A 15,062-nucleotide genomic window follows, 5' to 3' on the forward strand; every position below is an offset into this window, starting at 1 on the left:
GATGCCACAGATCCGGGTACCACGACCTCCTCGGCCAGTCTGGGGCGACGAGTATGACGCGGCCGCAATCGGATCTGATCTTGCGTAACACTCTGGGCAAGAGTGCCAGAGGTGGAAACACATAAGGGAGCCGGAACTGCGACCAATCTTGCACTAAGGCGTCTGCCGCCAGAGCTCTTTGATCGCGAGACCGCGCTATGAAGGTCGGGACCTTGTTGTTGTGCCGAGACGCCATTAGGTCGACGTCCGGCACCCCCCAGCGGCGGCAGATTTCCTGAAACACGTCCGGGTGAAGGGACCATTCCCCTGCGTCCATGCCCTGGCGACTGAGGAAGTCTGCTTCCCAGTTTTCTACGCCCGGGATGTGAACTGCTGATATGGTGGAAGCTCTTTCCTCTACCCACAAGAGAATTCGCCTGACTTCCTGGAAGGCTTGCCGACTGCGTGTCCCTCCTTGGTGGTTGATGTATGCCACCGCTGTGGAGTTGTCCGACTGGATTCGGATCTGCTTTCCTTCCAGCCACTGCTGGAAGGCTAATAGGGCAAGATACACTGCCCTGATTTCCAGAACATTGATCTGAAGGGTGGACTCCTGCTGAGTCCACGTCCCTTGAGCCCTGTGGTGGAGAAAAACTGCTCCCCACCCTGACAGACTCGCGTCTGTCGTGACCACTGCCCAGGATGGGGGCAGTTAATGCGTTAATGAGGTGGGAAGGAGCCACCATAGCAGAGAATCCTTGGCCGTCTGAGAAAGGGAGACTTTCCTGTCCAGGGAAGTTGTCTTCCCGTCCCACTGGCGGAGAATGTCCCATTGAAGTGGACGCAGATGAAACTGCGCGAACGGGACTGCCTCCATTGCTGCCACCATCTTCCCTAGGAAGTGCATGAGGCGCCTTAAGGGGTGCGACTGACCCTGAAGGAGAGACTGCACCCCTGTCCGTAGAGACCGCTGCTTGTCCAGCGGAAGCTTCACTATCGCTGAGAGAGTATGAAACTCCATGCCAAGATACGTTAGTGATTGAGTCGGTGCCAGGTTTGACTTTGAAAAGTTGATGATCCACCCGAAAGTCTGGAGAGTCTCCAGCGCAACATTCAGGCTGTGTTGGCATGCCTCTTGAGAGGGTGCTTTGACAAGTAGATCGTCTAAGTAAGGGATCACCGAATGTCCCTGAGAATGCAAGACTGCTACCACTGCCGCCATGACCTTGGTGAAAACCCGTGGGGCTGTCGCCAGACCAAATGGCAGAGCTACGAACTGGAGATGGTCGTCTCCTATCACGAAACGTAGAAAACGTTGGTGCTCTGTAGCAATCGGCATGTGGAGATAAGCATCTTTGATGTCTATCGATGCAAGGAAATCTCCTTGAGACATTGAGGCAATGACAGAGCGGAGGGATTCCATCCGGAACCGCCTGGCGTTCACATGCTTGTTGAGCAGCTTTAGGTCCAGAACAGGACGGAACGAGCCGTCCTTTTTTGGAACCACGAAGAGATTGGAGTAAAAACCTTGCCCTTGTTCCTGCAGAGGAACAGGGATCACCACTCCTTCTGCTTTTAGTGAGCACACCGCCTGCAGAAGGGCATCTGCTCGGTCGGGATGTGGGGAGGTTCTGAAGAACCGAGGCGGAGGACGAGAACTGAATTCTATCCTGTACCCGTGGGACAAAATGTCTGCTACCCACCGGTCTTTGACCTGTGGCAGCCAAATGTCGCAAAAGCGGGAGAGCCTGCCACCGACCGAGGATGCGGAGGGCTGAGGCCGAAAGTCATGAGGCAGCCGCCTTGGAAGCGGTTCCTCCGGTTGCTTTCTTGGGGCGTGACTGAGCCCGCCAGGAATCTGAGCTCCTTTGCTCCTTCTGAGTCCCTTTGGACGAGGAGAATTGGGTCTTGCTGGAGCCTCGAAAGGACCGAAACCTCGACTGCCACTTCCTCTGTTGAGGTTTGCTTGATCTGGGCTGGGGTAAGGAGGAGTCCTTACCCTTGGATTGCTTAATGATTTCAGCCAATTGTTCACCAAACAGTCTATCTACAGATAGCGGCAAGCTGGTTAAACATTTTTTGGAAGCAGAATCCGCTTTCCATTCCTTTAACCACAAGGCTCTGCGCAAGACAACAGAGTTGGCAGACGCAATTGAGGTACGGCTTGTAGAGTCCAGGACAGCGTTGATAGCGTAAGTCGCAAACGCAGACATTTGCGAGGTTAGGGACGCTACTCGCGGCACTGCTGGACATATGATAGAGTCCACCTGTGCCAGGCCAGCTGAAATAGCTTGGAGTGCCCACACGGCCGCGAATGCTGGAGCAAACGACGCGCCGATAGCTTCATAGACAGACTTTAACCAAAGGTCCATCTGTCTGTCATTGGCATCTTTAAGTGAAGCCCCATCTTCCACTGCAACTATGGATCTAGCTGCAAGCCTGGAGATTGGGGGATCCACCTTTGGACACTGGGTCCAGCGTTTGACCACGTCAGGGGGAAAGGGATAACGTGTATCCTTAAGACGTTTGGAGAAACGCTTATCTGGGTAGGCATGGTGTTTCTGGACTGATTCTCTGAAGTCAGCGTGGTCCAGAAAAGTACTCAGTTTAGGCTTGGGATACCTGAAATGGAACTTCTCCTGCTGTGCAGCTGCCTCCTCTGCAGAAGGGGCAGGGGGAGAAATTTCCAATAGACTATTGATGGCCCCTATAAGGTCATTTACCATGGCGTCACCATCAGGAGTATCCAGATTTAGAGCGGTTTCAGGATTAGACTCCTGATCCCCCTCCTCTGTCTCATCATGTAGAGACTCTTCTCGTTGAGACCCTGATCCGCGTGATGACGTGGAGGGTCTCTCCCAGCGAGCACGCTTAGGCTGCCTGGGACTGTCATCTGAATCAGAGCCGTCAGGCTGAGATGCCTGGGACCCCCTTGAAGCACGGATTAACTCCAACTGAGGGGGACCGGGGAACATTGCCGCAGCAGTGTCCATGGACTGAGTAACTGGCCTGGCCTGCAAGGTCTCTAGGATTTTTGTCATAGTGACAGACATCCTGTCAGCAAAAACAGCAAACTCTGTCCCCGTCACCGGGACAGGGTTCACCGGCGACTCTGCCTGGGCCACAACCACCATAGGCTCCGGCTGACGAAGTGGCACAGGGACCGAACATTGCACACAATGGGGGTCATTGTAACCTGCCAGTAGATTAGCCCCACAAGCGGCACAAGCAGCGTTCACAGCCTGTGTCTTGGCACCCTTGCGTTTTGCAGATGACATGTTGTCGTCTCCTCAGAGCAATAGGGGTATACAGCCAAGAAGCGACCTTACAGTGCAAAATATTATATATATATATATATATAGTACAGAGAAAAAAGTACACAAATATCACACTGTGGCACTAGTGGGGCCAGCACTTAAGTGCTGCTTACTGCCCGCTAAACGCGGGTGTGTGGTCGCCAGAAATCCCTTGTCTGGGTCTCCCAGAGCCTGTGTCCGTTCTCCAGCCAGACTGCATGTAAGGAATGGCTGCCGGCGTCCTGTGGAGAGGGGCGGGCCCTGGGCGTGTGCAGACAAAAAGCGGGAAACCTGCGTCCCCCTGTGCTCAGTGAGAGGGCTGGAGCATGTAAATAAGGCTCCAGCCCTCGGCGCTGAATAAACGTACAGCGTCTCTCCCTTGCCCTGATTGACAGGGTGGGGGCGGGAACGAAGCGGAGCTAGGCCGCAAAAGCCGGGGACTAAATTTATAAGCGCCGCCGTCGTAAAAGCACGGTCGGCGCTAAGTCCCCGGCGCACTACAAGTCGCAGCCGCGCCGCCGCTCCAGGGGCGGCCGGCGCGGCAGTCCCCAACACATAAAGTCACTCAGAAAAACTGCAGTGACTGTAACCCCAGCGCACAGCGCTACTGTCCCCGGCGCACTAGCACACCCAGCAAGTCTGGAGTGTGCGCGGCCTGTACAAGCGGGGACACAGAGTACCTTAATGTCGCAGGGCCTTGTCCCTGAACGGTACTCAGCTCCGTATCCAGCAGGTTCCATGGGTCTGTGGATGGAGCCCGGCCTCAGGGCTTGGGGGCCGGTAAGATCCCACTTCCTCAGAGCCCCTCAGGGGGATGGGGAAGGAAAACAGCATGTGGGCTCCAGCCTCCGTACCCGCAATGGGTACCTCAACCTTAACAAACACCGCCGACATAAAGTGGGGTGAGAAGGGAGCATGCTGGGGGCCCTAGTATGAGCCCTCTTTTCTTCCATCCGACAGTCAGCAGCTGCTGCTGACTAAACAGTGGAGCTATGCGTGGATGTCTGACCTCCTTCGCACAAAGCAGAAAACTGGTGAGCCAGTGATCCCACTGGGGGTGTATAGCCAGAAGGGGAGGGGCCTTACACTTTTTAGTGTAATGCTTTGTGTGGCCTCCGGAGGCAGTGCTATACACCCAATCGTCTGGGTCTCCCAATGGAGCGCCGAAGAAATACAATATTACAGGTATTAATAAAAATATTTAATGTTATGCTTGTGCCAGGAGATCAGCCATGCTCTCCTTTGACTTATGAAAAGCCAGACTGTGAGGATACAGAATAGACCTTTCCTCACTGCTTTGTCTATAATCCTTACCTAAACCCAACCCCTCAGCTGTCTGCATTGATGTAGAAATGTATGTTTCTGGAGCATGCAAAACATTCCTGATCATATGTATTATCCCTTTCTAAGTTTTGTTTTCCATTGAATATATGTTGCTGTAACACTTTCAGAAAAGCTGATAAGAACTGATGCAAAGAAAGTCTTAACTTTAATGGTAAGCCCAGAGTTCGCATTAAGTGACATTGTTATGCAAGCGGCATACGAGACAATCCATCGTGTGATAGGTCGTCGGGGGTCACGGTTTTCGTGACTCACATCCGGCATAGTTTGCGATGTCGTTTCGTGTGACACCTACGAGCGTCTCAGAACGATCGCAAATCGGTTACAAATCATGGATCGTTTACACGTCGTTTATTTAAAAAAAAAAAAAAAAATAGTTTATTCTTCACTGCGCCGGTTGTTCATCGGACCCGGCGTAGCACACATCGCTCCATGTGACACCCCGGGAACGATAAACACAGCTTACCTGCGTCCTGCGGCTCCCGCCACCTATGAGGAAGGAAGGAAGGAAGGAAGGAAGGAAGGAAGGAAGGAAGGAAGGAAGGAAGGAAGGAAGGAGGCGGGATGTTTACGTCCCGCCATCTCCGCCCGTCCGCTTCTATTGGCTGGCCGCTGTGTGACGCCGAACGTCCCTCCCCCTTCAGGAAGTGGCTGTTCGCCGCCCACAGCGAGGTCGCTCAGCAGGTAAGTACGTGTGACGGGGGTTTAACGACTGTGTGCCACGGGTAACTAATTGCCCGTGACGCACAAACGACGGGAGCAGATACAATCTATCGTGCGATTGCACGAGCGATCGTATCATGTGACGCCCGCATAACTTGTTATTACAGAACAGTACACAATAAACTGTTACTTAGGTTAGTGGCTATGTATGATTAGTCACCATTTGCCAGCTAATTGCTGTTAATATTAAATCTGAAAAAAAAAACAAAAAAAAAAACAAAAAAACACAACACACACACAGAATGAACTAGCAAAAGACTAAATGAAGCGTTTTAAAAAGTAATTCATAGTACCTGGTTCCCAGAGCCAACCACAAACATGCCGCCGAGAATAAGTCCTTCCCCTTCTAGGTTACCCTCGAAGCCCCCTTTCCAGGCTCGACGGAAATTCTGCCAAACGCCCAAGCGTATAAATCCCAACAACATCATTTTCCTCTTCTGGGGTCCATAAAAGCGTTTCTAAATAATGCACAGACGGGGATATAAATAAGTAACCACTACATTATAATACCATAATAAGCTTAAAAGGGTGGTTCACCCATATTTGTTATTGTCCAGATCGATATTATATTGAGAAACAATGTTTCTCTCAAATACCCTGTGTTGGCAATAGTGCCTGTGAGAGGCGCTATTGCAGACCGCTGATCCCGCTCCAGTGACGTCTCCGTCAAGTGCTGCACACGTCCCATTCGTGCAGCCGGCTGTATTCTGAGCCCATCTGCTCCTCCCTCCTCCATCACAGCACAGCGCGTCGCGTCTCTTGCAGCGTTCTGCTAGGAGGGAGAGGGAGGGGGGAGAAGGGAGGAGCATGGATCAGATGGGCTGTGATAGGAGTGAAACAACGCTGACAGCTCAGTGTGAGGTAGAATACAGCCGGCTGCACGGATGTGATGTGTGCAGCATTTGACGGAGACGTCACTGGACGGTGAACAGCGGTCTGCAATAGCGCCTCTCACAGGCACTATTGCCAACACAAGGTATTTGAGAGAAACATTGTTTGTTTCTCAATATAATATCGAGCTAGACAATAAAAAATATGGGTGAACCACCCCTTTAATCTTTTCAGAACTTTTCTGACCTTTAATGTCACCAATCATGGGTATGCAAAATTAAGGTTTATCAAAATGGTTTCATATCCAATGACTGGATTCTCATGTTCAGATTTAAAAACAAAAAAAAAAAAACAAAAAACTATTTTTAAACACGTATGGATTTTGCAGAAAATGTATGCGTGAAATTACGTACAAGCAAGATGAACAAGACTTTTTTTTTATTATAGCCAAAAATGTACATAATATTATATAACTTTATTGAACATTCATTTTGCAACTTTATCGGAAATTAATTATTGCGACTTTTCCTTTTCTCTTATAGAAGGCCTGTGGATCTTCTTGGTGAAGTATCTAGTAGTCGTCCCCCATCATGTTCACCTTCCTTCTACCTTGGTATCATCATTCCATCTTCTTGATAACCTAATGAAATCTCTCCTGGCTCTTCGCTAACAGCGCTAAGGTTTTCAGGAAAATAGTCCAAATGGGAATGTAAAAAATATAACTTCAAATTCAGCAGACAACCCAAGGCTCCACGATGGACATAAATATTTTGATTTTTGTTGTTACCTGAAAATTTCTTCACAACTTCTTTAAAATAAACCCAATCCCTTTTCTCAACAGCTGTCATTTATGTTTTGAACACATCGTTCGTGAGTTTGTGAATATCCGGAACCACAAAAATGCCTTCCTTCAGTCCCTGAAACTTTGTACACAGGTACTTAAATTTTAAGTCTCTTCTTCTTTAGTTAGAGCTTTCAAAAACTGCTGAAATCAGTTTAAGCTTAATGTGGAATGGTGGCAGGAGATTTTTAGTAGGATCAACTAGAAAAAAGAAAAAAAACAAAAAAAAAAAAAAAACCACCTTTCGACAAGTAGGTTTGTGAGTTCAATTTGCAAAGATGTTCTCGTTGGCCAACTTTTTCGACTACAGTGCGAGGTCTTCTCGGCTGTCCCATTCACACAAAAATAGTGGGTACTTGCATTAAACATACCATGAAACACTGAACACATCAAGGAGTGGCTTATTTTTATCATAAGAGTAATATTTAGAACTGGATGTCCCTCAAAAATGTATGAAAAGACAATCAATCAAGAAAATTGGTCTAGGATGCTGTCAAGAGACCTACAGCAACACTAAATGGAGCTGCAGGAATTTCTGGTTAAGTAAGGCATGTGAAATCAATCTACTGAATTCTTCATATGTCTGGTCTGTGGGATAGAGAGGCAAAGCCTTTTTGCAAGGCCGGGGGTCACACTTGCGTGTGACTCGTGCGAATATTGGAACGCACTGATAGAACCGGCCGAGGCTCTCCTGACAGGGGTGGGTCAGCATCATAAAAATACATGCAGCGGAGATGCTCCTGGCAGAAGAGAAGCCAGCCGGTCCGGCCAATGCGATCCGATACTCTCACAAGTCACACGCAAGTGTGACTCCAGCCTTACAAAGAAAAACATTTAAGCCCAGATATGCTTCACCAAAACCTACATCAGGTCTGCTAAAATTATGTAGGGAACAATGTTATGGTCTGAGAAAAAAAAAAAAAACAAACAAAGTTGAACTTTTTACCCACAATTCTAAGGTATGTTTGGTGTAAAGCCAACATTGTGCATTAGAAAATTAAAACCATACTCAAAGTGAGGCAGGGTGGAGGCAGCATTGTGCATTCTGGCTATTTTTCAGCAGCTGAAACTGGGGTTTTAGTGAAAGATGAAGGGAATGATAAATGGTTCCAAACATCAGTTAAGTTTTCAACAAACCGTCAAGCCTCCCCTAAAAAAACGAAGAAGAATTTGATCTTTTAGCATGGCAATGACCCTAAGCATACCTTCAAACAAAAGAATGGTTTTGCCAGAAGAAAATCAGAGTTATAGAATGGCATAGCAAGACAGCCCAGACCTGAATCCAATAGAAAAATTTGTGAATGACCACAAAAGGCGAGTCCAGCCACTGCAAGAACAGTAGAAAAAGATTGGCAATTATAGATGTGCCTGTCATGCTAGGTATCAGGAAGTACCAAGCAAACAGCAAAAGGGAAGTGAAACCCTGTGTCTATGGAAGGGGTAGATAGTGACCCCTGACCAACCTACCGCTGGGCCCATGCTTCCCTCGCCACCCTAGATCGGTATCACACCTATTATGCGCAGAGCCGGATACCTAACCCTGAAGTAAGTCCTAGGTAGGGAGCGGATGGGATGAGTGCTTAGTCAAACCCAAGAAGCCACAGGGATAACAAACAGGCAAAGTGAACGAATAACTTCTCTGCAGATAACTCAGGGAGAGGAACTTCAACAGCAACAAAGTTTTTCCAGATGTATACAAGCCGACTGCTTGCAGTGTATAGAGTAGTTAAAAAGGTATTAGTCCCATCACCAGCACAAAGGGGAAATTAAGGTGTATAAAGACAGCAAGGGAAGTGCTGATGAAAAACAGCTGAAAGGGTGAATAACTCTACAGGATCCTAAAGGGAAAGGGAAGAAAACCAACCAGAGGAGATAAATAGAATACCAAACATTCAAGCAGGAATAATAGAAGGTCAGGGAGGAGTTTGTGCATCCAAATGCTGTGACCTTCTATAGCTGGACCCCGGAGGACTGTGTAACCCGTGACAGTGCCATGCTGATAGACTCCTACCTGCAAAGACTGAAGTAGCTTTTGAATTTATTAGTTTAAGGGTGTGCATATTTATACACCATATTTTAGTTACTTTACCTTTTTCCACCTGAAATTATTTCAGTTTGTTCCTCAATGAACTTATACAGACTATAGGTGACATAAATATGAAAAAAAGTTCTGAATTATTTTTTTTTTGTGTGTGATTTTAACAATGATTATAACAATGCTTTTTACAAAAATCTGCCATTTTAACAGGGGTGTGTAGAATCTTTATATCCACTGCATATTAATAGGGAAGATGGGGGGTGGTAAAGGGAAAGAAACTGCTTGTGAGACTGTTCCTTCAAATTATTCTACTTTACAGAAGGGGTACACTAATGATAAAAAGAACAATGATAATACATCAGTACCTTAACATCAAGAAAAAGATCCCCTTTAAAGTAAGGCTGGAAGTCCTCGATCTCTGTTCCAATCTTCTCTTTCACCACACCATAAAGAGGGACTCCTAACTTGTCAAGCTCAGGTTTAAGTTGGGATAGCTCCGAGGCCTCCTGCAATAGAGAGATCTATAATATACGTTCTAAAGCAAGACACCTGGCCTACACACATACATTACACCACCACTAACTGAGTTTCCTTAGTACATGCGCTTTCTCATACCGGCTTTGGTTAGGCAGTGCGGGCTACAGATCAGGTTTAATAGTTCACACCAGGATTTTAAAGAATTAACTCAATTCTATTGCCTCATTTCTCATTGTGAAGAAATCTCTGACATGCTTTTGATGACAAGCCTTATTGTTTACATAACCTCAGGAATGTAAAGAAATAATGCTTACGATCTTCATTCATATCCTTCGCATGGCTAATTATAGAATGCTAGTGGAAAAAATGTTATTACGTGGGTACGTCTGCAAATACAATGTTATGAAACCGAATCTTCGTCATTTAAATTACATAAAAGACAAATGCATGCAGAAAAAAAAACCACACACACACACACACACACACACTTTATGGCCTAAGGATACTCTGATTTATTGGTTTGCAAACAGTTTTTCTTGCAATTAATGTAGAAATGAGAACCTAGCATTAACCGGTGTGTGTCCTCTGCAAAGGCCAGTTATACACATCAGACAGCATTAATGAATGCAGAGAGGGTTGACCATGCGCACCTACTGTATGTTCTATTCCATGTTCAGCTCTGTAAAGCCCAATTTGAAGGATACAGTGTTAGCAAGTAATAAGTGATACCCAGTCGTAAGCAAGTCATCTGGAAGTACCCATTAAGAAAAAAAAGTGACTATATTCTTCACAAGGCTACAGAAATCTTATTTGTTGTGATGCACCAACTCTGAGTGCAGTAATTATCTTACTATGCCTGCCGGCCATGTTGGCATCTAGTTTTGGATATACAGTGCAATTAAAGAACAATTGCACAATAACGCTTATCAAAGTAATATCGCTAATGAATAAAACATGAAAGTCAAAGCCGCTTTACACACATTTTTTTGGTGTTCTTGTGCATTTTCTTTTTTTTACATTTAAAGCATAGAGAAAGTGACATTTTGCACCAGTGTTTCAGGTTGGTGAACAGCAGCTTAGCCATGGTCATAGTTATATTGGGTGTAGAAATAGGAGTCATGCCAGGTCCTGGTGCCTAAAGCGCTCCTTCTGATTCTTGCTGTCTGTGGTCATGGTGTCTTATGAGGCAGAAGACTGGCTACCTTATTGCAGCCATGTGTTTTAGGCCTCATTCAGGCATACAATTTTTCCATGTGGACGAAAAAAAACAGACTAAATTTTGTAGAGAAAAAAAAAAAAAAAAAAAAAAAACAAGTTACCACCTTCTTCATTCTGACAGCCTGAAAAAAATTGGACTGTATTCAGATGCAATTAGAGTGCGGCCCAATTTTTTCACGTACCCATAGACTCATCCAATTTTGGTTTAAGGGTTGCATGAAAAATCAGCAATAAGTCGCCACGATTTTACATGGCCTGCAAAAGATTATGGACATGTGAATTGCCCCATAGACTATCAAAGGTACGAGTGACATCTGTGAAAACCAAGCCCAAGGGCTCATTCAGATGTCCATGCACATCGGTCTGATTACGGACCAGACTGGTCCCAGGTCTCCCGACCCGAACTCGGCAGTCTCAGAATATAGAATAAGGTTGCCACGATCAGGTCAGGAAACCCACGGCAATTCCGGGCAGAGTGGTCCATAATCAGACTGATGTGCATGGACATCTGAAGGAGCCCTAAGGGTAAGAACGCACTTTGCTTTTTTGCTGCTTTTTCAACTGCAGGGTTTAATGCCAAAATGGATGTGTTCTGCTTTTCAAGCAAAGTCTATGGGAATTTGGTTTTCTTGTCCGCACTATGCAGTTCAAACTGCAGCCTTTTTGTGGCAGAAATTTGGGCAAAAACTCAGCTTTGCAGTGCAAAACCCAAATGGCAAAAACAATTGACATGTCAAGTGGCTGGTCCCCACTAGCTCCCTCCCACGTCGCTCTACTAAGCTGCCTGGTAACTCCCTATTTACGGTCATGGGTACCTGAAAAAAAAAAAAAAAAAAAAAAATAATAATAATAAATCTAGATGCCTGAAACAGGCCCCAAAACAGAGCAAAAGTAAACGCAGGTGTAAACCTAGCCTAAATTAAGTGTGACACAATTATAAAAAGATTTCTGCATTTGTTATTCTCAGAAGCCACAGAACTCCTATCTATGGGCTGTGTGCGATATTGCAGCACCGCCTTTATAACATACAACAAAGAGGGCGGATTCAGACAGAAAAGTCTCCGTGATGGCAGACTATGACTAGCGTGCTCATGTCATCTTGTGAGGCAATCAATTCTGAAAGTTAACTACAGAGAAGACAGCTCCTACATGTTTATACGAACACGGCAATACCACCTGAGGAAGCACTGCACCCTCAAGGAAAACGTTCAGCAAAGCCGACAGATACATGACAGAGCAGAAATCGGCTTTTCCTTAATTACCTCCCTACATAAAAAACACCCGGGCCTGCGCACAGCCATGATCACCGCGCCATTCTTCTCCCACAGCTCTTTTGCTTTGAACGTCCTTGATTCTGTAAGAAAAAAAATGCAATAATATCAGTCTATTGGTCATAGCTCTGCCTCATATTACTGTATATAGTCATTATACAATTACATGAGATATGATCCACACCGCGCCTATTTAAAGTAGCATGTGGTATTGGCAATAGATTAGATAATATATTGATAATTAGACAAGGAGCCGTACAATTGCAACCAAAACCTATTTAAGCCCCCCACTCCCACAATCTGCTTAAGAACATCCTAAAAACACAGAAATGCCCCCAAAAATGGCAACTTTGGGATGAGGTTAGTATAAACCCTGCCTAATGTGTGCCTCACACCACTGCAGAATCTTCAATCTATGCTACTGAAGCGCCACTATTGTAGTCACGGTAAGCACCGTCAACGGAGGACAGAGTAATCCTATAACTGTGTATACATTAAATGGAAGTAAACTCGGGACTACAGATCAGGAGAAGGACTTGGGTATTCTCATTACAAATAAGCTGAGCAGCAGCACTCAATGTCAAGCAGCAACTGCAAAAGCAAACAAGATTCTAGGGTGTATAAAAAGAGAGATTAGATCCCGGGATCCCAACGTATTGTTACCCCTCTATAAATCACTTGTAAGGCCACATCTGGAATATGGGATTCAGTTTTGGGCTCCACATTTTAAAAAGGACATTCAGAAGTTAGAGTCAGTTCAAAGGCAGGCAACTAGACTATTACAAGGAATGGAAGGCCTCCCATATGATGACAGGTTGAAAAAGTTAGATATGTTTAGCTTAGAAAAAAGACGTCTCAGAGGAGATCTCATTTATATGTATGAATACATGTGTGGTCAATATAAAGGACTGGCACATGACTTATTTCTTCCAAAGACAATACTAAGGACCAGGGGCCACTCACTGCGAGTGGAAGAAAAGCGATTCTGACACCTAAATAGGAAAGGGTTCTTTACGGTTAGAGCAGTCAGACTGTGGAATGCCCTACCACAAGAGGTAGTAATGGCAGATACTATGACAGCTTTCAAAAAAGGGCTGGAGGACTTCCTCAGTACAGAAAACATTGTTGGTTATAAGTGACTTAGTGACCAAATGTAGAACTGGTGGAGAAAGGTTGAACTAGATGGACCTAGGTCTTTTTTCAACCTAAGTAACTATGTAACTATGTACTGCGTCCCTGAAGTGTCCAATGGGAATGGGAAACTATTAGGAGAAAAGAAAAAAAGTGCACAATGTGGAGTTTTAGGAAAAGAAGCTCCAGGATGAGCAATTATGGGGATATTTAATAAAACAGAAGTGTCCATGACTGAGGTGGTGCCCATGAAAGGGCTCAGGAGCGGAGCTCTCCACACATGGCACACGCCATACAACAAGAGCTGAGCTACTTCACTGCCATTAACCATTTAAAAGCCACTGTCAATCTTTGATGGCAGGATTTAAACAGAATGCATGCCAATGGTTGCACAAACTGGCTCCCATCAGCCCCCACAACACGACTGCGGGGCACTGGGGGCCTAAGGAAGGTTCTTTGATTAATATCTTGGTACTCCTGTGTAATTCTGGCAAAAGCTGAGCGCCAAAAGGAGACAGAAATTCCATCATATTCTGCAGTATACAAGTGATCGAAGGATTGCAGGTGTAAAGCCTGCTTTACACGTTGCAATTTCGCATACGATTTGCAACGCCCCCATCGTATGTGCGGCAGGTTTAATTTGTTGAACGTGCTGCACATACGATTAACCCCCATCACACATACTTACCAGTCCATACGACCTCGATGTGGGCGGCGAACGTCCACTTCCTGGAGTGGGAGGGACGTTCGGCGTCACATCGACGTCACGCGGCAGCCGGCCAATAGAAGCGGAGATGAGCGGGACGTAAACATCCCGCCCACCTCCTTCCTTCCGCATTGTGGGCCGGGAGCCGCAGGTAAGATCTGTTAATCGTTCCCGGGGTATCACACACTGCAATGTGTGCTACCCCGGGTACGATGAAAAATCTGACGTGCAATTCTAGAGAAAGGTGCGATGTGTATGCGATGAACGTTTTACCGTTCAATCGCAAGTGCCTGTCACACACTGCAATGTAACTTACAATGCCGGATGTGCGTCACTTACGACGTGACCCCGCCGACACATTGTAAGATACATTGCAGCGTGTAAAGCGGGCTTAAGACTATAAACCAAAAACAGCACAGTCACTTTCTTTAAAGGGAACCTGGTCTTCTAAAAGTACTGGCATCTAATCTGCAGTTAGCACATTTTAGAAAGCAGGAGATGAACAGACTGAAATATGGGGTGGTACAGTGGCTCAGTGGTTAGCTCTGAGATCCTTGCTAGATGTGTTGGATCTGCAAGGAGTTTGTAAGTTCTCCTTGTGCTTGCATGGGTTTCTTCCAAACACCAAAGACATACTGATAGGGAATTTAGATTATGATTTTCACATCTGTAAAGTGTTGTGGAATTAATAGTGAGTAAAATAAATACATGTATGGTTTTGTGGGAGAGATTCATTATAGCTAGCATTTGATTCCTTTACATCCCTGCTTTTTCCAAGGTTAGGTGTCCAGTAGGTGGTCTCACGCATCATGGACACCTCAGCAGAGTAATGGAGACGTTAATACAAGCGATGCTGAATCTTTTCCCACAAACCTACAGAGTAATCTCCTGGATTACCTGCTCAATAAACTCGCTGCCTGCAGATCAAGTGCCTTTTAGAACTGACAGGATTATAAGGCTCACCTCAAATTCAGAGAAAAGGTGAAAAAAAAAAAAAAATAAAAAAATAAAAAAAAAAAAAAAAAATTAAAAAAATGGGGTCCGTCTTGTAATCCGGTGGGGTGTTACCGGAGGGGGCAGTAGCTATGGTAGAGGGGGCTGTGCTGGTTCAGCGGCGGAGACTGTGGCTGCCGTGCTCTGGTTGCGACAGCTGCTGCTACAGCGGAGGCTAGGGCTGCGGTGGCTGCAGCTGCGGACAGTGAGGGCTTCA

At 45.9% G+C, this 15,062-nt stretch overlaps 1 protein-coding gene across 2 annotated transcripts in view; it reads right to left on the reverse strand.

The window, feature by feature from the left end:
• PRXL2A (peroxiredoxin like 2A) overlaps window positions 1-15,062 on the reverse strand; it is a 57,647-nt gene that overhangs the window by 12,410 nt on the left and 30,175 nt on the right. For both annotated transcript variants that reach the window (XM_075349024.1, XM_075349026.1), the window contains 3 exons: window positions 12,007-12,098; window positions 9,415-9,555; window positions 5,633-5,797 (listed from right to left, as the gene is read on the reverse strand). In XM_075349024.1, the coding sequence (XP_075205139.1) occupies window positions 5,633-5,797; window positions 9,415-9,555; window positions 12,007-12,098 (398 nt within the window). The remainder of the gene's footprint in view (window positions 1-5,632; window positions 5,798-9,414; window positions 9,556-12,006; window positions 12,099-15,062) is intronic.

This window comes from Anomaloglossus baeobatrachus, chromosome 5, assembly GCF_048569485.1.
Source record: "Anomaloglossus baeobatrachus isolate aAnoBae1 chromosome 5, aAnoBae1.hap1, whole genome shotgun sequence".
In the NCBI taxonomy this organism is placed as follows: domain Eukaryota; kingdom Metazoa; phylum Chordata; class Amphibia; order Anura; family Aromobatidae; genus Anomaloglossus; species Anomaloglossus baeobatrachus.